The sequence below is a fragment of the Vombatus ursinus genome, unplaced genomic scaffold (assembly GCF_900497805.2).
Source record: "Vombatus ursinus unplaced genomic scaffold, bare-nosed wombat genome assembly UNPS02011431.1, whole genome shotgun sequence".
Classification (NCBI taxonomy): Eukaryota; Metazoa; Chordata; class Mammalia; order Diprotodontia; family Vombatidae; genus Vombatus; species Vombatus ursinus.
In genome coordinates this window covers 1435155-1459320 of record NW_020951209.1, presented here as the reverse complement: position 1 = coordinate 1459320, position 24166 = coordinate 1435155, and the positions used below count along the sequence as shown (strand labels likewise).

At 36.1% G+C, this 24166-nt stretch overlaps 1 protein-coding gene across 1 annotated transcript in view; it reads right to left on the bottom strand.

Annotated features, from left to right (window-relative positions):
- Positions 1 to 24166, bottom strand: part of GRIN2B (glutamate ionotropic receptor NMDA type subunit 2B) — a 458209-nt gene that overhangs the window by 147928 nt on the left and 286115 nt on the right. The window contains exon 3 of the mRNA XM_027856453.1: positions 19382 to 19496. Within this exon, the coding sequence (XP_027712254.1) occupies positions 19382 to 19496 (115 nt within the window). The remainder of the gene's footprint in view (positions 1 to 19381; positions 19497 to 24166) is intronic.

The following is a 24166-nucleotide window of genomic DNA, read 5'->3' as shown; positions in this document are numbered from 1 at the left end:
TCTCCCTGGTTTAGGTACCATAAACATATTTGTGTCACAAAAGGAATTTGGTAGGACTCCTTTACCTAACTAAAAAAATAGTTTATATAGTATTGGAATTAGTTGTTCCTTAAATGTTTCATAGAATTCACTTGTAAATCCACCTAGCTCTAAGGATTTTTTCTTAGGAATCTCATTTATGGCTTGTTAAATTTACTTTTCTAAGATAAGGTTAGTTACTTATGTATTCAATTTCCTTTTTTGTTAATCTAGGCAGTTTACATTTTTCCTAAATATTCATCCCTTTTACTTAGGTTGTCAGTTTTACTGATATATAATTGGGCAAAATAACTCCTAATGAATGCTTTAATTTCATCTTCACTGGTAGTGCATTCATCATGTTCATTTTCAAGACTGGTGATTTGGGTTTTTCTTTTTCTAATTAAATTAACCAATATTTTATCTTTTGAGGGTTTTTTTTTCATAAAACCAGCTCCTAGTTTTATTTATTATTTCATTTTTTTAAACTTTCAACTATATCAATCTCTTCTTTCATAGGATTTCCATTTTGGTGCTTAATTGGAGACTTTTAATTTGTTCTTTTCCTGTTTTTTTTTTTTTTTTAGTTGCAAGCCCAATTCACTGATCTGTCCTTTCCCTCTTTTATTGATATATGTGTTTAGAGATACAAATTTTCTTCTAAGTGCTACTTTGGTTTCATCCCACAAATGCTGGTATGTTGTCTCATTTTTGTCATTATCTTTAATGAAATTATTGACTTTTTTTATAATTTCCTCTTTGACCCACTCATTCTTTAGGATTAGATTTTTTTTTCAAATTAATTTTTTATCTTTACTTCCATAGCCCTTTATTGAGTGTAATTTTTATTGAATTGTGGTCTGAAAGGGTGAATTTAATGTTTCTGCTTTTCTGCATTTTTGTGAGGTTTTATGCCCTAATTCAAGGTCAGTTTTTGTGAAGGTGCCAATTTTCTCCAGAGGTCCATCATATCTAACTTCTCCTAAAATTCTACTCATCTCCTTAGCTTCTTTCTTATTCATTTTATAGTTAGATTTATCTAGCTCTGAAAGGTGAAAGACAAGGGTCCCCATCAATATGGTTTAGTTTCTACTTGCTCCTTTAATTCATTTAACCTTTCCTTTAAGAATTTGGATACTAAACCTTTGGCACATATATATTTAGTATTGATATTACATTATTGTCTATGGTGTCTTTTATCAAGATGTAATTTCCCTGTTTTTCTCTTTTATTTAGGTCTATTTTTGCTTTTGCTTTGTCTGAGATCATGATTGCTACTCCTGCCTTTTTTGTTTTTTGCTTCAGCTAACACATAATAGATTCTGCTCCAGGCCCTAAGTTTAACTCTATGTATATCTCTCTGTTTCAAGTGTGTTTCTTATAAATAATGTATTGTTGGATTCTGGTTTCTAATCCATTCTGCTATTCACTTCTGTCTTATCAGTAAATTCATCCCACTCCCATTTACAGTTATGATTGCTAACTCTGCATCTTCCCCCCCCACCACCTATTTTCTTCTCTTTTAATCCTCTCTATTTACTCTGTCTCTTCTCAAAAGTCTGATTTACTTCTGACTACCACCTCCCTTAATCTGCCCTCCCTTTTGTCACTCCCCTCACCTTTTTTCTTATCCCTTTCTCCTCTTACTTCTCTGTTGGGTAAGATAGATTTCTATCTTGATTGGATCTATATAGTCTTCCCTCTTCGAATAAATTCCAATGAGAGTGAGGTTCAAGCATTGGCCACCTCCCATCACTTTCACCTCCAATGTAAAGGCTCTTCCTTGTGTACCTCTTTTATGTGTGAAAAATTTCCCCCTTTTCCTCTCCCTTCTCCTTTCTCCCAGTGCATCCCTCTTTCTCACTCACCCATTTCTTTAGATCATACCAAAATTATTGACTCAATTCTATGCTTTTTGTCTATGTAGAGTCCTTCCAACTGGCCTCATAATTATAAAGTTCTTGGGTATTATATGTATCATCTTTCCATAGCAGAATATAAATAGTTTAACCTTAATGAGTCCCTTATGATTTCTCTTTCTTGTTTACCTTTTTATGCTTCCCTTGAGTCTTGTATTTAAAAGTCAAATTTTCTATTCAACTCAGATCTTTTTATCAGGAATGCTCAAAAATCTGCTATTTCATTAAATGTCCAATTTTCACCCTGAAGGAATATACTCAATTTTGCTAGATAGGTTACTCTTAGCTGTGATTCTAGCTCCTTTGCTTTCCAGAATATTATATTTCAGATCCTCTTCTCCTGTAATGTGGTAGCTAATAAATCTCATGTGATCCTGACTATGGTGCCGTAGTAGTTGAACGGTTTCTTTATGAAAACCTGTAGCATTTTCTCTTTGACCTCAGAACTTTGGAATTTGTCTATAATATTCATGGAAGTTTTCATTTTGGGATCTCTTTCAGGAGATGATCAGTGGATTCTTTCCATTTTGATTTTATTCTCTAATTCTAGAATAACCGACAAAGTACAATAAGTGTACATACCTTTCATTCCACACTTCCCCCCCAACTGTCTGCTAGTAAACTTGCCAGTTTTGGAAAGAACAACCACTGGTTTCTTGTTTGTTTTGGTTTATATTGGGGGGGACAACAGAGTTTCCACTGTAATGTACTATGTAGTCCTTAGGTCCCAATATATCTGGGGATTTGGAGGTTGGAGGGAATAGGGGTGGGAGACAGTACAACTGCCTTGCTCCAGAAAGTGAAAGAAGCTGGTTAACACTCTCTGTTAATAGCAATGATTCTATAGCAACATATCAGAAAGATTATACATGATGACCAAGATGGATTTACATTAGGAATTCATATAGCAAACTATCTAATTCTAGGATTTATAATTTCTTGAAATATGATGTCTAGGCTCTTTATTTTATCATGGCTTTTATGATAATAAAATAATTTCAATAATTCAATAATTTTCAATTATTGAATTATTGAATAATTTTTAATCTCTCCTTGATCTATTTTGGGTCAGTTGTTTTTCTGCTGAGATATTTCACATTTATTTTTTTTCATTCTTTTGACTTTGTTTTATTGTTTCTTGATGTCTCATAGAGTCATTAGCTTCCACTTGCTTAATTAAAATTTTTAAGGAATTCTTTTCTTCAGTGAGCTTTTGTGCCTCTTCCATTTGTATAATTCTGTTTTTCAAAGTGTTTTTTTCTTCAGTATTTTTGTTTCTCTTCTATCAAGTAGCTGTCTTTTCATAATTTTTTTCACATTGCTCTCATTTCTTTGTCCAGTTTTTCCTCTACTACTGTTATTTGATTTTTTAATATTTCTTTAGCTTTTCCAGGAATTCTTATTGGGCTTATGTTGAGTTCATATCTTTCTTTGAGGCTTTGCTTGTAGTTGTTTCAGCATAATTTTCTTCTTCTGAGTTTGTGTCTTGACCTTCCTTATCATCATAGTAGCTTTTTTATAGTCAGGTTCTTTTTTTGTTGTTTTTCTAGCCCATTTCTTGAGTTTGAATTTTATGTTAAAGTTGGGTTCTGTTGGGGATGGGTATAGGGGTGGTACTGTTCCAATATTCAGACTTTTTTGCACTGCTGTTTTCAGAGTTAGTTCTGACAATTTGAAAGTTTTTGGTGCTTCCAAGATGGTGTGATCTGGGGAGAGGTGTGGTCACTGTGCCTTTGTGACCAGAAGCAATAGTACTCCTTAGGGCTCCTGATCCCTTGCGAAAGAAATTGATACTGCTTCTCAAGGCCACTGATCCATCAAGTACTCCTTTCCACTCTGGAACTACAACCTCAAAGTGTGTATGGGCAATGGAATTGACAAATGACTCCCTATATTATGTGCAGTGCTAGCACAGGGTTCCTCTGTGGTCTCTTTGTGATCAATTGCCCAATCCCCATATCCTCTCTTGTTTGAGAGCTCCCAAAACCACTGCTGCTGCTGCTGCTGTTGCCACCATGTGAGCTCCAGAGTAGCCCCTACTCTAGTATCACAGACCACTCCTTCTCACCTTCTAAGTTGTCTTGGGCTGGGAAAGTGTCTCACCCTAATCTTCTTACCTCACTCCAGAATTCAATTTAAAACATTATTTTAAAGTTGTTTGGAGAAGAATGTTGGGAGAGCTTGGCTGCTTCCTCTACTCTGCCATCTTGGCTCCACTCCTGGAAATCTAACCTCATTGATTTCTTAGTTCCTTCCAACAATGCAGATTGCAACACATCCCTTTATACCCATCCTATATGATTCTAGTTAGAGACCTCTTATAAATTTCCCATTGGGCATACACCAAATGCTAGAAGCCTTCCTCTATTACTGTTAGTATCATGAGAGTACTCTGGAGGACCCTGGCTGCTCATCTGCCATCCCTTGCCCTTGACATGAAGCCAGTCCATCCATTGTCTCTTCCTAGCATAGAGTATCCTTGATGACATCTTTTACTCCTGATTTCTCTAAAGTCATTCTTTGGATATTCATTGGATTCATGTTGTAATATGTTCATATCTACTATGTGCCATGTCATTGCTCTCTGTGTGGTAATCATTTTGAATTCTTCAGAAATTCTTACAATCCATGTCTCACCTCCATAAAGCAAGACAAGTGGATGTTGGTATTAAAAACCTAGACTTTTGTTTTCTTGAGAAGCTTGGAGTCATTAAAGTAGCTTGAAGATTTGCTAAAAAGTTAGGCTACTATCATTCTCCTGTTCAACTCTGGCCTCATCTGAACTGCTAATGCCATATGTTGATGACTAAACTCTATATTTTTTTTCCATCCAAATGTATTTCATAATCTGGGCAATAGAAATTCTTTATTCATTTAATCTTTCCTTTCTGGATAGTTAGGTGAAACTCTTTTTTTAAGTAATGATGGAACTCTTTTAGAAAACTACATTCTGGAGCTAGATAAAATCAACATAATGTCATCCTCAAACAGGAGCATCTAGAAGACTTCAGCATCCATAAGAAATCTGTCTTCTTCTTGAATCTGTGTAATACCTTTCAACACAGTGGCATACGTATTCCTGCTTTATGCCTTCTTAGATGTTTTCAGTTGTGTGTCATTTGAAAGGGTTATTTCTATTTTTCATTTTTGGGGAATCTTGAATAAACAATGAATTTCAATATTCCCTAAATTTTTTTCTAAAATAGGAAGAGATTCTAAAAAATCCCTTCTATACTACAAATACAATCTTGACACATAAACTAGTAAGTATCAAAACAGAGAAAGAAAACTATAGACCAGTATTTCTAATGAACATTGATGCAAAAAGTTTACATAAAGTAATAGCAATGACTCTACAACAACATATCAGAAAGATTATACATGATGACCAAGTTGGATTTACATTAGGAATTCAACATTAGTTTAGTAATAGAAAAGCTATCAACATAAGAGACTATATTAATTACAAAAACAAAAAAAATTAAAAACAAAAACCACATGCTTATGTCAATAGATGCAGAAAAAGTTTTTATAAAATACAATATCCATTTCTATCTTTAAAAATATAGAAAAATAAGCTATCTAAAACTAAGAGCCAGAATTATATGTAATGGGAATAAACTCAAGACCTTTCCAGTAAGATCAAGAATAAAACAAATACGTCCATCATCTATCACTACTACTATTTGATATAGAGCTTAAATGATAGCTACAACAATAAGACATTAAAAAATTGAAGGAATAAGCATAGGCAAAGAAGAAATAAATGAATACTTTTTGTTGATGGTGTGATGGTTTACTTATAGAATTCTAGAGAGTCAACTTAAGAAAAACAATAACTTCAGCAAAGTTGTAGGAAATAAACACATATTACATACATATACATGTATATGTGTATATATACATAATGAGTATTTCTGTATGTAAAAATGAAATCCAGAAGGATGTATAGAAAGAGAAATTCTATTTAAAATAACAATAGAATGTATAAAATTCTTGGGAGGCTACCTACTAAGATACATACAAGAACTATATGAATACAATCACTAAACACTGTTCTTTGAAATAAAGACAGATCTAAAAAATTGAAGTAATGTTCGTTGTGCATAGATTGGCTAAACCAATATAATGAAAATGGCAGTGTTATCTAAATTAATTCACTTAGTGCAATACCAAAGTACCATAGGATTACTTTATAGAAATATGAAAAAAAATAATTAAGCTAAACTGGAGAGTCAAAGATCAAGAATTTAAGTGGCAATAATGACAAAAATCGAGACAGAAGGCAGAATAGCATTATCAAACTTCAAATTATTCTACAAAGCAGAGATACAGAGAGAAACAGAGAGAAAGAGAGGGAGAAGGAGGGGGGAGAGAGGAAGAGAGAAATCAATGATCAGAATAGGGAAGTGATACATAAAAGAAAAAGAACCTAGTCACCTATTTTTTCAATAAAACCAAAGGCCAAAGCTACTAAGATAAAGGCTCCCTGTTTAACAAAAACTATTGAGAACACTGGAAATCAGTAAGGCAGAAATTAGGTTTAGGCCAACAACATACAGCATATACCAAGATAATCTCCAAATGAATACATGACTTTGAAAAGGTCACATCATAGATAAATTAAAGGAGCAAGAAGGATAGAGAGACTCACATAAGAGAAAATTTTCAGTTTTTATCACATAAATTTTTAAAGTTTTTTGTACTTACAAAACTGGTGCAGCCAAGATTAGAAGGTAAACAGTTTACTGAGGGGAAATCTTTGCAGTAAGGTTCTCAAATGAAGGTTTCATTTCTAAATAAAATACATGTGAACTGCTTCAAATTTCTGAGAAGAAAAGTCATTCCCCAGTAGATGAAAGGTCAAAGGATATGAACAATTTTTAAAGAGAAAAATCTAATCTATCAATACGCATATAAAAAGGCTCTAAATCACAAATAATTGGAAAAATGTAAATTAAAGCAACTCTGAGACTCCAGCTCATCCTCTTAAGATTGGCAAATTTGACCCTCAATATAGGATAATGAAAAAAGTTGGAGGGGTTCTTGGGAAGAAAAAACATGTTCATGTACTACTAGGTGAAGATATGAATTGGTTCAGCCATTTTAAAAAGCAATATGAAACTATGACCAAAAATGACTAACTTGCTGTATTCATTATTAGGCCTATACCTCAAAGAGATCAAAGAAAGAGGAAAAATACCCGTACATACAAAAATATTTATAACAGCTCTTTTGGTAGTGGCAAATACAAGGATACTAAGTGCCCATCAACTGAAGATCATTTGAACATATTATGCTATATTAATGCAATGTAATACTACTGTGTCATGAGAAATGATGAAAGAGATAGCTTCAGAGAAACTTGGAAAGACTTGTATGGACTTATGTAGAGTGAAGTAAGCAGAACCAGAACAACTATTTATACAATAAAAACAATATTGTAAAGCCAAAAAAGATTAAGGCTTAACAACTCTGATCAATACAATGCCCAGCTATAATTGCAAAGCACCAATGATGAAACATGCCACCCACCTCCTTAAAGAAAAGTGATAGATTAAAGATGCAAAACAAGTCATATATTTTTGCACATTGCTAATGTGGTAATTTGTTTCGCTTGAATATGCATGCTTATTATAAGATTTTTTTTTCTTTTCCCAAGATGGGTAGGTGAGAAGAAAACTAATGACTATTCATTGTAAAAAATAATTTTTTTCAAAAACAATTAAAAAGTAAAAGAACATTTTGTTAAGCTCAAATTACTTTTTTTTCTAATCCACAAGCAATGAGTAGAATGGTATCATGTTCTCTACATCTTTCAGTCAATAGTGAGATGATAAAGATTTGGTTCCTTGTTGAATATCACTTATAAAAGGTTACTTGCTCTCTACTAATGCTCTAATTAATCATCCAATTGAAGGTGTTCTTGATTCATGTAAAGGTGACTTTTATAAAGAAAGATTTTGTATAGATGGTAGAATAAGAATATAAATAGATAGTTAATGGCATTCCTTAGGTCCCCTCTTTAAGTATGAAGAAAGTCTGAAATTTTTTCCACAACCTTTGATATATATCCTTCAGATATCTTTGAATATCAGTCCTTCACTGCCCATACAACTGTGTTGCCTCTAGCAAAGATCTCCTCTATAAACACTTGTAATGTAACTGTTTTCACTACCTTTAATGTCCTTAGTGTTATTTCTACGTCTATTAACTGCACATCATGGACAGTGACATTAGGGTCCAAGTAGTACTTCCATAGTCTTTGATGGAGAATAATTTATTATAATAATTTTTACAAATATTTTCCATTTTTCTTCTGTTTGTAGTCCTCAATATTTGTCCTTAAATGCCTGTAGGGTGACTTTGCTTCATTGAATTTATTGGCGAACTTTCTTTAAAGTGTGATTATCTTCTAATGCTCCTCATTGCTTTATAAGATAGTATGGCTCATAATTATCTATCATCAAAAGGCAGTACAGTGTAGTCAACAGGACAACAGATTTGAAGTCAGGAAGATCTGGGTTCAAATCTCACCTTAGACTCTTATTAGCTGTGTGAATTCGGACAAGTCACATTTTTTTTTAGCCTCAGTTTCTGCATCTAAAAATGAGGGGATTGGACTTAATGACTTGTAAGGTCTCTTCCAGCTCTAAATCTGTGATCCTATAATGTCTTGGTAAAATTTTATAAAATTAGTGTTGCCTTTGCCAATCATCCCTTTCCATTTGGCAAGTAAGATGTTTGCTGAGATGATTTCTGAAATCTTTTGGTGTCCTAATACTATATAAAATTAATGTATATTAGTTAAACTTCTATATAAAATTATTGTAGTTAGTATCAATGTCACTCCTCCTGTCTATTTCCTATTTTTTCATCAAACTTGTTTCAAGCATTATCATTGTTTCAATCATACGTCACTTGCTTTCTTATTACTATTCTTTCTTCTTATTTTTGCTAAATCTGATCTTAGCTCTGACAAACCAATGTTCTGACTATTTATTTATAAACAGCTGATTTAGAGACAACTCCCACATCAAAATTTTTCCCTCCCTGTCTATTAAAATAGTATCTGTTTCATTTCACATCTCATCCTTTCAAAATTCCAACTACAGAAATCATATAAATGTATGTGTATGTGTGTATATGTGGGGGGGGGGAGGTATTAGTCAATACACCCTTGATCAATTAGTTTTTCCCAGTTTAGCTGATGTAATCAGAGAAAGTAAGAGGTAGGTAACAGAGAAAATAAAATGTGAAGATTATCAAAGGTTTTACTAATGTTACCCTTTTATGGGAGGTAAAGAAATTCTTTAATGAAAACTTATTAAATTAGGGAGCATTTAACCATTGGATGGCAGATAATTGATCATATTCCCGGTGGCTCTTGAAAATTAAGACACCCTCCAAGGAGTTGATAATGGAGATAAGACACAATACTCAATTATGAGTGTGACTTGTGGCATCAAAGAGAGCCAGCAATGGAAGAAGAATAACCCAGTTCTTGAGAATCATTCCTGTCCTCTCAGGCTTCAGGCAGGGGAATGGAGGATTTCAGTCTTCTCCTTCTTCTTCCTCCTTTCCCCTATCAACAATAATATCTTGTCAGTGGGACTTTTTGCCCAATAGGAACCACTAAGCGCAAGAGGGAATATATCAAGGCAGGAGAGTTCTGAGAGAGCTGCCCTTGACCATCAGGAGTTTAGCTGTGGAAAGAGCCAGGCCCAGGGGACCCAGATGAGTATTAAGACTAGCAAAGAACCTGTGACCTGGGGGAGCAGCATGAGGACACCAGGCAAAGGGAAAGGCCATCAGTACCCTGCAGCACTGGAGGTGTCAGTTGCCTTGGTCACACATATGTTCCCTAAGTACGTGCTTCTCTATTAGAATACACTGTGTATGCCTACCCTTTCCACTGATACTGTGTGTGCTTATAAGCAAGTATACCACAAATTTATGATGGGAATGCTTATAGGAATGTTCTTATAATTCTAACTCAATAAAAATGTCTTGCTTTGAGCTAGTTGTGTCCTCTATTTCAGGGCTTCTTTTTCTACTTGCCACCCCTTTAGCACTTCTTAAACTGTGGGTTGCGACCCCATATGGGGTAAAGTCTAGTTGACCATTATAGGGATAAATTCTCATAAGCTATAGTTTTAGAATCACAGAGCACCTTAAACCTGAGGGTAATTACCTCCCTGGAAATACAGGTTTGCTGGACAGGTTGCTCAGCTGAATTATTAGCATCTACTCATCTCCATAATTTCTTCTTTTCTGCCAGGGAATGATTGTTAGTGGAAAGCATACTGGTGAGGACTTGTAGGTTATAGTGTTAGGAATGCAGACCCATAGTATTATCCCCAGAGCCCAAAGCAATACACTCTGAAAACCCAACCCATGAATGGGAATGCAAGTTGAAGAAATAGTATAGAGAAGATATTCTATAATATGGCTCTTTTCTTACCATCCTTAGAGGAGAATCTTTAATTCAAGGAGTAGAAACAATTTAGTTACTGTTCTCATGTAACTCCAAATTGTTTTTCTTAATAGTTTCATGATAGTTCCAACAGTTCCTATTGGGCAAAAAGTCCCACTGACAAGTTGAAATCATAGTTCCATAGATAATGAATTAGCATGCTTCATGCATATCTTACTATTCCAAGGAGGTATCCTCTCCTTTGATAGCAGTTAGGTGGCTCAGGAGATAGAGCACTGGGCATAGAGTAAGAAGACATGAGTTCAAATCCAGCCTCAGACACTTACTAGCTGTATGACCATGCGCAAGTCACTTAACCTTTGTTTGCTTCACTCCACTGGAGAAGGAAATAGCAAACCACTTCAGTATGTTTGCCAAGAAAAACCCACAGACAGTATGGTCTATGGGATCATGAAGAGTGAAACATGACTGAACAATAACAATATCACCCTTTAGTATCTTTGCTAGCTTGATGGATGTGAGGTAATGAACTTGGATTGTTTTAATTTATGTTTATGTCTCTGGTTTTTAGAAATTTCAAACATTTTTCAAATAGCTATTGATTATTTATATTTCTTCTTTGGATTACTATTCATATTCTTTAACTACTTGTTTAGTAGGGAATGGCTCCTAATCTTATAGTCCTCACCAGTATGCTTTCCACTAGCAATCATCCACTAGACATAATTAGCTCTGAGCAAAGCAAAGTGTTGAATAAATAGCATTGCAAAAAAAAAAAGTAACTAAAAAATTCCCCTGGCCCCAAACCCTGGGGGCCATTTCTTATAATTATACATAGTAGCCATGAGAAGAGTGGGCTCAAGCTTAGAGCTCAAAAGTAGGGAGGCACACTTTTAAAATACATTTGTGGCCAAGGCAAACTCTAACTCCTGGTATTTGAGGGCCTGGAATTCTACATAGAGTCTTCACACAGGTGAAGAGTAGGTTTGCTGTGCAGGTTTGCTGGGCAGGTTGCTCAACTGAATTGTTAGCATCTACTCATCTCCATAATTTCTTCTTTTCTGCCAGGGAACTTGTTCTTCCTTTAAGTGATTGTATCTATGTCAGTCTGGAATATGTCTATAATTCCTTAATCGGGCCTCAACTGTCTTCAATTGGCACTCTTGAACTGCTGGATGGAGTGTGTCCTGCTCTGCTGCTAGATACCTTGACCAATAAGGAAGGAGAGAAAATTTCCCTCTTACCCCTTCCCCCTCCCACAGAAGTATCTCCTCCAATAAATGTTCCCATGCCTAGAATTTCTCCCACTCTCAGACTGCTGAAATTCATCCAGGGCTTAGCTATTCAAAGCCCCCAGGGGGCATTGTTAATTTGTTTGCTTAGCCAATTGTTCCCTTCTTGATTCAGAGAGGTGTTTGCATCTCATAAAGGGATCACAGGGATCATTTGACATCTCATTCTAACCCCATTAAAACTTCATCATGTGTGGCTATGTCCTGTGACTATATCAATTGAACTGGGGGAAAGGGGTAAGAGGATTACATCCCTCCTTTGTTAGATATAGAAAATGTTTATAGCGGCATTATTTATGATAGCAAGAAGCTAGAAAAAAAATATGTCCAGCTAATAATTAGGGAATAAGTGATAAAATTATGGTATAAAAATATGAGGGAATATCATTGTACTCTAAGGAATATGAAACTGTAATATAAAATATTACATAATACATATATAATATGTGTAAGAATTTTTTTAAATGGGAACTTTCATTTGAAATAATGAGGAATGAAGAAAGCAGAGCAAAAGAATAATATACACAATCACTAAGATATTGTAGATTAAGTGATAGAGGCAAGGTTTGAAAACTCTAGCTCTAATGTAATAATCAATGTTAGCACCACACCACAAAGGACATGCCAATTCTTTCTATTAATAATTTACAAACTAAGTTACAAACTGTCTAAGATTACTAGTAGAGGTATTTGTTGGGAAGTAGGTACTCCCTTGGATCAAAATGTATTAATTTTCAGAGAGAGAGAGACAGACACACAGACACACTCACACACACACATACACACACACAGAGACAGATAGAGACAGACAGAAAGACAGACAGAGACAGACAGGCAGACACATACACAGAATCGCCTCTAAGACAAGGAAAAGAAAAGAACTAGGAAATGAGTAAGCTGGAAAAAATGAAGCACAAGTAATATAATATTAAATAATATAAAATCATCAATGAAGAAATACAGACCTTTTTCTTGGTAAAGAATGATCTCTTTTCTGTAAGCAAAGATCCAACCTTAATAAAATGGAAGTGCAACAATCTGATAACCAAAGTAAAAAATAAGTAGAAGGTTGTAGCAAATTCCAATAATGAAGAGAAATCAAAATTCTCAGGACCAAATGTCAATGGGCCAAAATGGTAGAAGAAATAGCAAAATATGATCAAAGGACAAAGCAACTACTTGAAAACACTATAGACAAATTTACCAAAACTTGAACAAGAGGCCAGATTATCTGAAATGAAGACAATATTTTTAAAGCACTGCAGCAGTGTCTAGCATGTAACAGATGTTTAATAAATGTTTATTCACTTTCCTTTCTATTAGATTATTTGAAAAATACAAAGTGTTTAATTATTGATTTTCTAGAAAATCACTCAAGAAAATTCCCAGAATCCTTAAAATCAAGAGACAGACTATATAGTTGAATAGAACTCATTAGATAATCTTAGAGAGAAATATCAAAATCAACTTCTCCAGACACATTTTTATCAAAATCAAGAGTTTTATGCATAAAGAGGGAATCTTACAAGTGGTTTAGAAAAAAATATTACCTATCAAGTTGCTATAAATAAAATCATGGAGAATATTCACACATCATGAGAAAACACAAAAAAATGAAAAATTATTTACAGAAAGCCAAAGGAAATTGAGCTTTTCCCTAAGATCTTCTAATGAGTCAAGCTTGTTAGAAAAATATATGAAGATTTTTATGCACATATCTTCAATCTCAAATTCCAAATTCACAAACGTTTTAAAGAAAAGAAAAGCTTGATAAAGCATTTAATATAAAAATCAGCCCAGGCCAATGACTGTAGGTAATTACTGAAGAAGCAGCGCTAGATGGAGGATAATTTGCTATGCCGAGTCACAGAAGAATTCAGTAAAACTTTGAATCACTAAATCAATAGATACATATTTCTTGAAAAAGACATATAGGGTAAATTGGCGCATACTTGAGGTTTTAGCATCTGAAATTTCTTTAGAGAGTGGTAGGGAAGAAAGGAGTATGGGAAATGGTATCATAGCTACTTGGAATGAACAAAAATACAGAGGTTTTGTTTTGATCCAAATGATATTAAGTGATGTAGGGAGGTGAATACCAAGAATTGTAGGGAGAATTGTATTTAGTTTTGTATGCATGCATTTGTAAGGATGGGGTCAGCTTAGATAACTATTCCAAATCATTTAAAGTAAGATATTAAGCCCTGGTACTATTTTCTAGGTGAGAACATTTCACAACTGAATCAATCAATTAGAGGTATAAACTAGACCTGGCCATCTTTGTTCAATCAAGGCATTTCAATTGAGTTTAAAAGGAAATCAAGGGGCAGCTAGATGGCACAATGGTTAGAGCTCTGGCCTTGGAGTTAGGAGGACCTGAGTTCAAATCAGGCCTCAGACACATAACACTTACTAGCTGTGTGACCCTGGGCAAGTCACTTAACCCCATTGCCTAACTCCCCCCCCCACAAAAAAAGGAAATCAACACATTTGTTTGGATTGGTCGGGGGATGTGGTTATGCCTTGTGGTGCTTGTATAAAACCAGTTAGCTAGCTTAGAATTAAAGATTTGGAGTGAGATCCTTCCAGCCAATCCCCTGAATAGAAGACCCTAGGGAAGAGGGGAAAGGAAAAGGGCCATGGCCTCAGCCTCCTTGGCTTAGTTTTCCTCCTTACTTTTCCTGCCTTTGCCCTTAGAACTTCCTGAATTTAAGAGGACTGGAGGATTCAGACTCTCTTAGGCATCCTATTAGTGTCCTTGGGAAACAACGGCTGATTGCAGTGTCTGCATTAGGAGCCAAGGATGGATTGCATGTGATGAGGAAAGGCAGATTCAAGGTTCTGCAAGGAGACTAGCAGAAAAACTATATGATAACTCCAGTGAATATCTTGAAGACTTCAGTAAAAGACCACTTTGAAGACCTCAGTTACCATTTGCTACATGTGTTCTCTAAGCTTGAGACCACTTTCCCCAAAGCTCTCTCTGTACTTGTGGGAGAGGGTTATAGATATAGACTTTTTTTTGGGTGGAGAGGAAGGGGAGGTTTTAATTAACAATCACACCATAGTAAATAACTATTTCTAAAAGATAGTTGCTGATAATTTTGTGGGGTTCATAATCAGTTGGAACTCACCAGATTGAGCATTAGAAAGACATCCCCCAGCACCTCAGGTCTATTCCTAGAACCTTTTGGAAGAAAGAGTAACTACCCTGGGGACTGAGCCTGCTACTGCATGTGGGAGTTGGGAGAGAAACTCCAGAGCATATGCTATATATATATGTATAATGTTATGTCCTTGTGATACTCTCAATCATGTTAATGTTTGATGAAGAACGGGTGAAAAGAATTGGCTAGATAAATTAAAAGGGCTTTTAATGTAGTTAACATTTAGCATACACATTATACATCATAGGGGAATATTGATGACAAAAAACCCACTTCCTAACATCTCATATAAATTCTCTCAGTTTTAGCTTAAATATATGTCCTCTGGTTCTACTGTCAAGAAATGGAAAACAGCTGGTGCCCATCCTCTACACCATTATTAATATATTTTGTTAAAGAGAGAATAGCAGCCTTAGCCTTTTCTCCTTCTAACTAAATGATCCCTAATTCTCACAGCCTTTGTTAATCAGGTCTTTTTCTAGTCACTTGATCCAAGCACTCAGGTCAAGGTGATTGAAAATAGCACATGGATATGTCAGTGGTTCCAGCTTCAGTTTGTCCAAAAATTCGTTCTGGAATAGAAGAAGTGAGCCAGGATGTGCTCCAATTGCTCCCTAGCATGGCAAGGTAGAGTGTACATTTAAGATAGAAAACATATGCCCCCTTCATTTCATCCCCCCATTACCCCCTTGCCAAGCGTTTATTAGTAAAGTTGACAGTTTTGAAAGGAGCAAGCCATTGGTTTTTTGTTTGTTTTTGTTTTGGGGGGTTTTTTGGGGGGGAAGAGGAGGGGACAACAGAGTTTCCACTGTAATGTACTATATAGTCCTTAAGTTGCAACATATCTGGGGATTCGGAGTTTGGAGGGAATGGGGGTGGGGGACAATACAGTTGCCTTGCTCCAGAAAGTGAAAGAAGCTGGTTAATACTCTCTAGTACTGTGCTTTCTACATCTCACTGTTTCAAATAGTAAAAGCAAGCCCTTTTTTATTATGCTGTTGAGAGAGGGAAGGAGCAGGGGGTTCTAATACTTCAGGATATTACTTCTAAGAGGTATAGATTGACTCCTACACCTCATATCCTTATCCTAGTAGATGTCACAATGAGACAGGTCTTGCTGTCATTCATTGTTGCCTCACCATGACATCAGAGTTAATTAAAGAGGGTCCTGAAATTGACAGCATTCCTCTCTAGTAGGGAAGAAATTTCACAGACTATGAGGGTCCTGACCTCTTTTGTAGTACGGTATAGAGAAAATGAGGAGAGATTTGTGTCATATCAGTCCCCTTGAATTTTGACCTAGACTGCTCTATTTAAGCCCTGTTTACATCTTTCATCTTCAGAATGCACCATCATAATTTCCCAAAGTTATTACTCAGAACACACCCCTCCTACATTTCAGTTTTATTATCCTCATTTTAGGGATGATGAAATGGAAGCACAGAGCAGTAGCAATTGAGCAAACCAAGAGAGGTTGTGATCAAGCCCCAGAACGCTAAATGCTTTTCTGAGCACCTTCTGCAGTTCTGATAATAGTCCTGGCTCTATTGAGAGACAGTTTTTCTGGCTACCCTGTTCCCCTCCATTAAATCTAAAGATAGAAATTCTTATAGACAGACACATACACAACATTGTTAGTTTGTTAATTAACAATACTTAAATAATATTTATACAATATGTGCAGGTCTTTCAAAATTTTTATTTCATTTAATTTTCACAACCCTGGGAAGTAGGTGCTATAATTATCCTCATTTTATAGTTGAAGAAGCTGAGGTAAACAGAGGTCAAGTAACTTCCCCAAGGTCACAGAACTAGGAAGTATTCAAGGTTAGATTTGAACTCAGGTCTTCCGGACTCTAGGCCCCACTCTCTCTCCACTGTGTCATCTAGCTGCCATCTTAGCCAGTTCCACAGACCAAAGAGACTAATGAATTTCAATTCTTATCCAATGTTCTCTTTGCTTTTCTAGCCCTCCTTTATCCTCTAAAGTGTAGCCCAAAGTGCCTAGTTGCAACAGACTACAGCACAGAACTTTCTAAATGAAGCAGTTGGACAGGTCTGTGGCTTTAGAGGATGAGGATTGTTACAATATTTCAAGAAGTATATTTAAATAAGCGGCACTTTTATTTCATGCATAAAACAGTTGACTTAACCATGAAGGCTCTTCACCACCCTGGAGATTTTGAAGTACACTGATGCTTGTGAGAACCTCATTCCAAATTTGGGGAACATATAAGCTCCCTCATGACCTCTTCTTATAATAACACCTATTATACTATAGTTTTTCAAGATATGCAGATAAACACTGTCTTCAACTAACAACTTTGTCCCCTTTGTTACTTTCCACGGAACACTTTATCTTTTTCCTGCTTTTATTTTATTCCTCCCCTGCATGAAATTAAAAAACACAGAAAATTAAAGCTGAGAGGGAGTTCAGCAATGGTCTAGTCCAACCCTCTCATTTTGCAGATAAGGAAACTGAGGCCCAGAGTTCAGTTTGGGACATCCTGAGTTGGGCCTATTGGAGTGATGCAATAAGACATACCCAAAAAGCAACCCATGTTTGGAACTAGCATAGAAGGCAGAGCTGTTATTTGAGTCTCCCAAATAAAGCATACTATAGAACTTACTGGAGTAGAAAGAGAAAATTGCCAATTACAGAGTCTTAAAGAATTGGCTACTTTTAAGAAGACAGGGAAAAAAAGAAGTGACAAATTAGAAGATAAGCCAGAAAAGAAAGACAGGAATGAGGAGGAAAAAAGTCATAGAAGCCAATGGAAAAAGAATCACAGAATTTTAGAGTTCAGCGAGTCCTCAGAGTTTTCTATATCAAACCCCCTCATTTTACAAACAGGAAAACTGAAGCACACAGAAAGAAAGCAATTTACTATGCAAATCACACGGATGGATCATTCTATCACAGGTAGAATTGGGATCAGGTCTCCAGGACTCACCGACCAGAGTGATCTACATTACACTACACAGTGTCAACAGGTTAACTGGATACACCAAGAAGAGATCAAGGAGGATGAGGATATACAGAAGGGCTACTGAATTTGTCAATTAGCTCATGAATGGTCTCTGAGAGACAAATTTTAGTGGGATTGTGGTGATGGAAACAAGTTTTCAAGGCTTATGTGTAATTGGGGAGTAATGAAATGGAGTAGTGAGTGTAGACTACTCATCTAAGTTTGGCATTTGAAAGGAAAAGTGGGATAGCAAGAAATAACAGGAGGACCAAAAAAAAGATATTTTTGTTTATTTGTTTTCTTAGGTCTAAACAGAGGGGAACCAGTGGTAGGGAGGGGTTGAAGATGCAAGAGAGATAAGAGTTATCATTTTTTTATTTTTCATTTTTAGATCCCTAGGACCAAGCACAGTACTTTAAAATAGCAGACATTCAATCAGTATTTGTTGAATTGAACTGGATTTGTCGAGTTTATGGATTCAAAGTCCCCTGGAACTATGAAGGCAATAGGATTAACAGAACATTGTACAAGGTCAGTCTTTGAAAAGAACCTACTTCATAGTATTGGGCCTGCTAGACGCATTTTGGTATATTCACATGGTCTCAGTAACACAAACTCCTCTTCCGGAGATAAACATAAAAATCTTTTTATACATCTGGATTCTACAACACATCTTGAATTATTCTATCTCTTCTGCATTAGTGAAAAGCAGCTAGATTAAGGGCAAGATAAGATCAGGAAGGGGGGAACCATTTTGGAGGAAATGCTGGCACAGCAGGCACTAGAATGCCAAAGAGAATAGATAACTCAGAGCTAATAAAGAAATAAGTGGAGTGAATAGCGAGAGCCTTCCATTTGAAATCTAAGACTCTGACTTCTGCTTGCTATTCAATATATCCAGTTCATACACCTAGGTAACAAAGCCACAGAGGCAAGATTACGATGTGAGGCCATTTGTTTTTTATTGAGGGAGCACTGTTCTTTCAAGTATGACTCTTCTCAGACATGGGAGAGCAAGCCAGGGCCCTCCCTCTCAATTAGCTGTCATAATTCTTTTTCAAGTATCAGTGGAAGGTTTGACCCCTAGAAGACTAGGAAAACTACTGTAAGTATGACCCACAAGAATGAATTTTTAATTGTAACATTTCAAGACACTGTATCAATCCAAGAAATCAACTCCCTAGTCTACCTGATCTTATGGCTGCTCTTATTAAGTGGCTATAAACAGAGAACATAAGATGCTCTACATCTCAATTATAGTGGAGAAGAGATTTCTACCCCCAAATTAATTCTGCTGTATATTTATAATCTACTAAAAGTCAAAGTTCAAAACTAAGCTAGAAGCATAACAAAAAATGAATGTAACCCCATCTAGAGCCAATAGCCTCTTATGAAAAGCAACATAAGGAGAGAATGAACACACTCATTTGTGGAAAAGCTACGTTATTAAAGATACCAGCATACTTGTTCATCCTGAATTTAGAAAATGATTTGGTCAAGTCAAGGATGTCTTTCCTCCACCCATCTCACATCCTCTCATCTCTACCTTAGTCTGAGAATTACCAAAGATATGTCCTACCCTCTCCCATTTCCTCTCCTTGGTCAGAAGGATTATCACCAATTTGGGGTGCATCTGGTAGCCATCCTCGCTGAAGGACAGATTCCTCCCCTCAAAAGTGACATTGATTAGATACCTAGGAAGATAAAAAGAGAGAGAGAGAGAAAGATTAAACATGGTATATCAGAAACAATGTTATAAAAATCTTATGTATTGCCTCTCCAACTCTGATCTGTTAGGGAGCTAAAGTGAATATATACCAAATAGAAAAAAGTTTCAAAACAGAAGAAAAAATAAGCTGAGCGCAAAGATTTAGAACAATACATAGGGACAGGAGTGGGAGGTAGGACCAATAAAGGTGGAGAAATGAACTTTCAAGTAATAAAGCAGAAAGAAAAAAATAAAGATGAAAAATTAGAAACAGAAGGGATACACAGTGAAATCACAAGGTATGGGAAGGAAAAATGAAGAAGATACAAGGAAAAATAAAAATAAATAAAAACTAGAAGAAAGGAAGGCAAATGTAGGGAAAAAAACAAAAGCCAAAGGAACTTTTTTTTAATTGTGAGCAAACAACCATGCTACATGAAGCCTAACATCCATAAATGCTGTCAAATAAAAAAATATACATCAGGGTTAATCTCATACATATTTAATTATATATATTATGAACATTGTGCTGCATACTAATTGAGAATAAATTAAAAGGGCATAAATGGTTAGGAGGTCCCCAAAACAAATTTCATTGATTTCACAGTTTTGCCAATTCTGTTCCCAATTGGTCAGACCTCAGACAGGAGACAGCTTTGCTTAAGGCCTAGGTTATTCATAGAGTTACAGCTCACTCCCCAGAATTGCAGAATTGCAGAGTTGGAAGGGAAGAAGAAACCTATTCCAACCTGTACCTTTATCCTCACCATAGCATAGGGGTTGACATACGCTAAGGAGGAAAAAGAAGTGGGGTTCTGAGAACAAAATACTGAGTATCTCTGGGATCAGTTAAGAGAAAGAGATAACTGGAAGAAGAAGGAATATGCTCTCTCAGGATCTTCTGATGATAACTGACATCCATAATTCATGAAGATTCAAATACATACACACATATGCCTCCTCAATTCTTTGGCAGAGCACATCAATAAATCAATGAATTGACAAGCATTTATTAAGCACCTACTATGTACCATGCATTTGATAAGCTCTGAGACTACAAAGACAGGAATGAAATAATCCCTTTCCTCAGGAAGCTTACATGTGAGAAAATAAACACACACATGTGTGTGTGTATCATATCTATCTATCTATCTATCTATAAATATAGGTATACATAATGCACACATTTATATATAAAATAAATATATTGGAAAATATTTTTTAAAATGCAAGGTGATTAGGGAGGAAATGCACCAGAAGTTTTGGTAAGTCAGGACAGATATTATATAGAAGGTGGTGCTAAAGGTGTGTCTTGAAGGAAGTGAGAGATTTAATGAGGCAGAGGTGAGGAAGGATTGCTCTCCAGTCATAGGAGAAGGCCAGTGTAAAGATAAAGAGATAGAAGATGGAATATCATGAATCAGGACCAGAGAGAAGTCCAGGTTGGCTGACTTGGAGAGTACGAGAAGGTTGAACGAGATTGGGGTCATATTGTGAAGATCTTTAAAAGTCCAAAAGAAGAGTTTATTTTTTATCCTAAGAGCAATCAGGAGTCACTGGAGGGTACTGAGTTAAGAGAGTGATATAGTCAGATCTGCAATTGAGGATAATCAATTTGGAAGCTGGATGGAGTCATCACAAATAGTCTAGGTGAGAAGGGATGAGAACCTGGACTCTTAAGGTTAAAGTGCTAGCAGAGAGAAAGGGACAGTTTTCAAGGATGTTAAAGTAGAAATGGCAAATTTTATTGATGATTGGATATTTGAGATGAGAGAGAGTGAGGAGTCAAGGATAAAGCTTAAGTTATGAACGGAGGAGACTGAAAGGATAGTAAAGATTTTGACAAGAATAGTGAAGTTTAGAAGAAAGGTGGATTTAAGGGAAAGATAATGAATTTTGTTTTAGACATACTGAGTTTGAGGTGTCTCCAGAAAATCCAATTTGAAATGTCATCACTTTATGTGCCAAGAACACTTTCTAAGACTTCAAGTTGTAGAAAAACTGCCAACTTGCATTTGTAGAAACAGTTCCTCATTGGGAATTTGAATCCCAATTTGAATTCCAATTTGAAATGTCAAATGGGTAGTTGGTGATGCGGGACTGAAGCTCAGAGGAGAGACTAGGTTGGGTATATGGATCTGGAGTCATCAGCACAGATGTGATAATTAAACCCAAGAGCATGAAGTCATTAAGAGAAAAGTGTAGAAAGAGAAGAGGGCCTAGGATAGAACTTTTGAGAAAACACTCACAGTTAGGAGGTATGATATGGATAATTATAAGCAAAGGACATTAAAAAGAAGTGGTCAGACAGATAGGAGGAGAACTTAGAAACAGTCAGGTCATGAAAACTCAAAGTGAGTATGCAGGAAGAGAAATTCATTAGGAGTTTTTAATGTGACAGAGAAGTGAAAAAGGATGAGATCTGAGAAAAAAACAACAATTGGGTATGGTAGCTTGGACAGAGCAGTTTTGAGTGATGAGGTGTTGAGGAGTGAAGGAGAGGAGAGGAAATAGAGTCCACCAACAAAAATAGCTTTTTCTAGGCATTTAACTGAGAAAGAGAGGAGAAGTATAAGGTGATAGCTTAGCTAAGTAGGGTCTAGAAGATGATTTTTAAGGATGGAAACTTGGGCATGTTTGAAGATAATAGGGGAAAACTAGAATATTAAGAAAGATTAAAGGGTGGGGGAGAGAGTGTGACTGACTGGAAAATTTACTGAAGGAGACAGTAGGGGATGAGACCAAGGGTGCAAGCAGAGCGGGTTGGTCAGTACAAGAAGAGCTACCTAATTATCAGAGTGGAAGAAAAGAAAGTGGGAGGCGACATCAAGGGGTTTTTAAGATGAAGACAAGGGGAGAAGAGGGAATATATGCCAAATGGCTTCACTTTTCTAAGTAAAGCAAGAGTCAAGGGCCTCAGTTGAGAGGAGGGCGAGAGCGGGAGACATAGGAGGCTTGAGAAGAGAAGAGGTTTGCAAGAGCTTCTGTGGGAAATAAGGAATCAATTAGAAAGGAATAAGATTTCCACACAGCTTTGAGGGTACACTTGAAATTAAATAACATATATTTGTAGTGTCCGTGTGGATATATGCCTTCCACCAATTTCATTCAGCAGCACATAAATAGAAGTCAAGGAGGTGGATGGTAAAAGTAATCCCAGACTGGGGTTTGTCAAGGGATAAACAGCAATAAGACAGAGGAGCAATGGATTCCATAGGTTAAGATGCTCTGAGAATCTCTAAGTGTGTACCTACCTACCCCCATGTATTGGGAGCTAAGTCAAGACATACATTTGGGTCAAGTTAGCCTTTAGAAGTGGAGTACCTTCTCTTTTGCAGTGAAAACTGAATCTACTTTCTTGCTTGTCAAAAATCTGAACTCTCTTTTTAAAGACATCAATACAATTGTATTTTTTCACTTGTCAGGTCCCTGATTCTTGCTCTTCCTCAGAGTTTCCCATTCTTCATGAGCCAACTTCTCCTACAAAATGTTAGGTCATTATATACTATCTATGTTTACTCTAAAATCTTTTAAATCTGCTTTTCCAAAATCCAGTGATCATCTGACTTAGACTATACCTGGCAGTTCTATCCCATTTCACAAACTATAATACATATGGTCACTCCAAAGGCCTGATCTGAGACTTCAACAATCAGTTCCCACTTGATCAGAACTAAGTGGAAATCAGTTTCTTTTTTTGGATGGAATATTAAGAAAAATTATCCATTTATAGTGGATCTCTTCCTCACACACAGCATTCCATCTCTGGAGCATTTTTCTCTTAGGTTGTGTACCATGCCTGGAATAGTCAGCATATTTGCACCTCTTAAAATCCCTAGTGCCCTTGAGAGGTCAGGTCAAACACCATGTCCATACAGGAGACCATTTTTGTCTTCCCCCTTATCTCAACAGCTTCTAATGCCTCTCTCTAATAAAAGCGCCTACCTTTCCCAGTTGTTGTGAGGATCAAATGAGAGGATATTTGTAAAGTGCTTTATATATAAAATCTTAAAGCAGTTTATAAAGGCTAGCCATAATTATTATTAGAGACTGGCGGGGGGGGGAGCATGATGACAAGGGAAGTTTGTACTCATGTCCTCCTTCCTCCACATGTTGGCTATGTGATCCTGGTCAAGTCACTTTATGTGCCAAGAATACTCTCTAAGACTTCAAGCTGCAGAAAAATTGCCAACTTGAATTGGTAGAAGCAGTTCCTCATTGGGAGCTGCCAACATAAATGAAATTACAGGTCCAGTCCCCATCTTACACATATTGTCTCCTTCTAGAGAATGTAAGTTATTTGAAGGCAGGGACTGTATCATTTATGTACTATGTTGGTGCACAGTGTCTGGAACAAAGGAGACACTTAACAAAATGCTTTTTCTTCTTCTTCTTCTTCTTCTTTTTTTTTTTTTTTTGGTTTAGGCGATGGGGTTAAGTGACTTGCCCAGGGTCACACAGCTAGTGAGTGTTATGTGTTTGAGGTCAGATTTGAACTCAGGTCCACCTAACTCCAAGGCCAGAGCTCTATGCACTGTGCCACCTAGCTGCCCTAATAAAATGCTTCTTGATGGTCTAATTGATTTCTTTGTTCTGAAGTGTTGTGTTCAGTTATCAGTATTACATTTTAGAAAGGATATTGATAAACCAGAGATT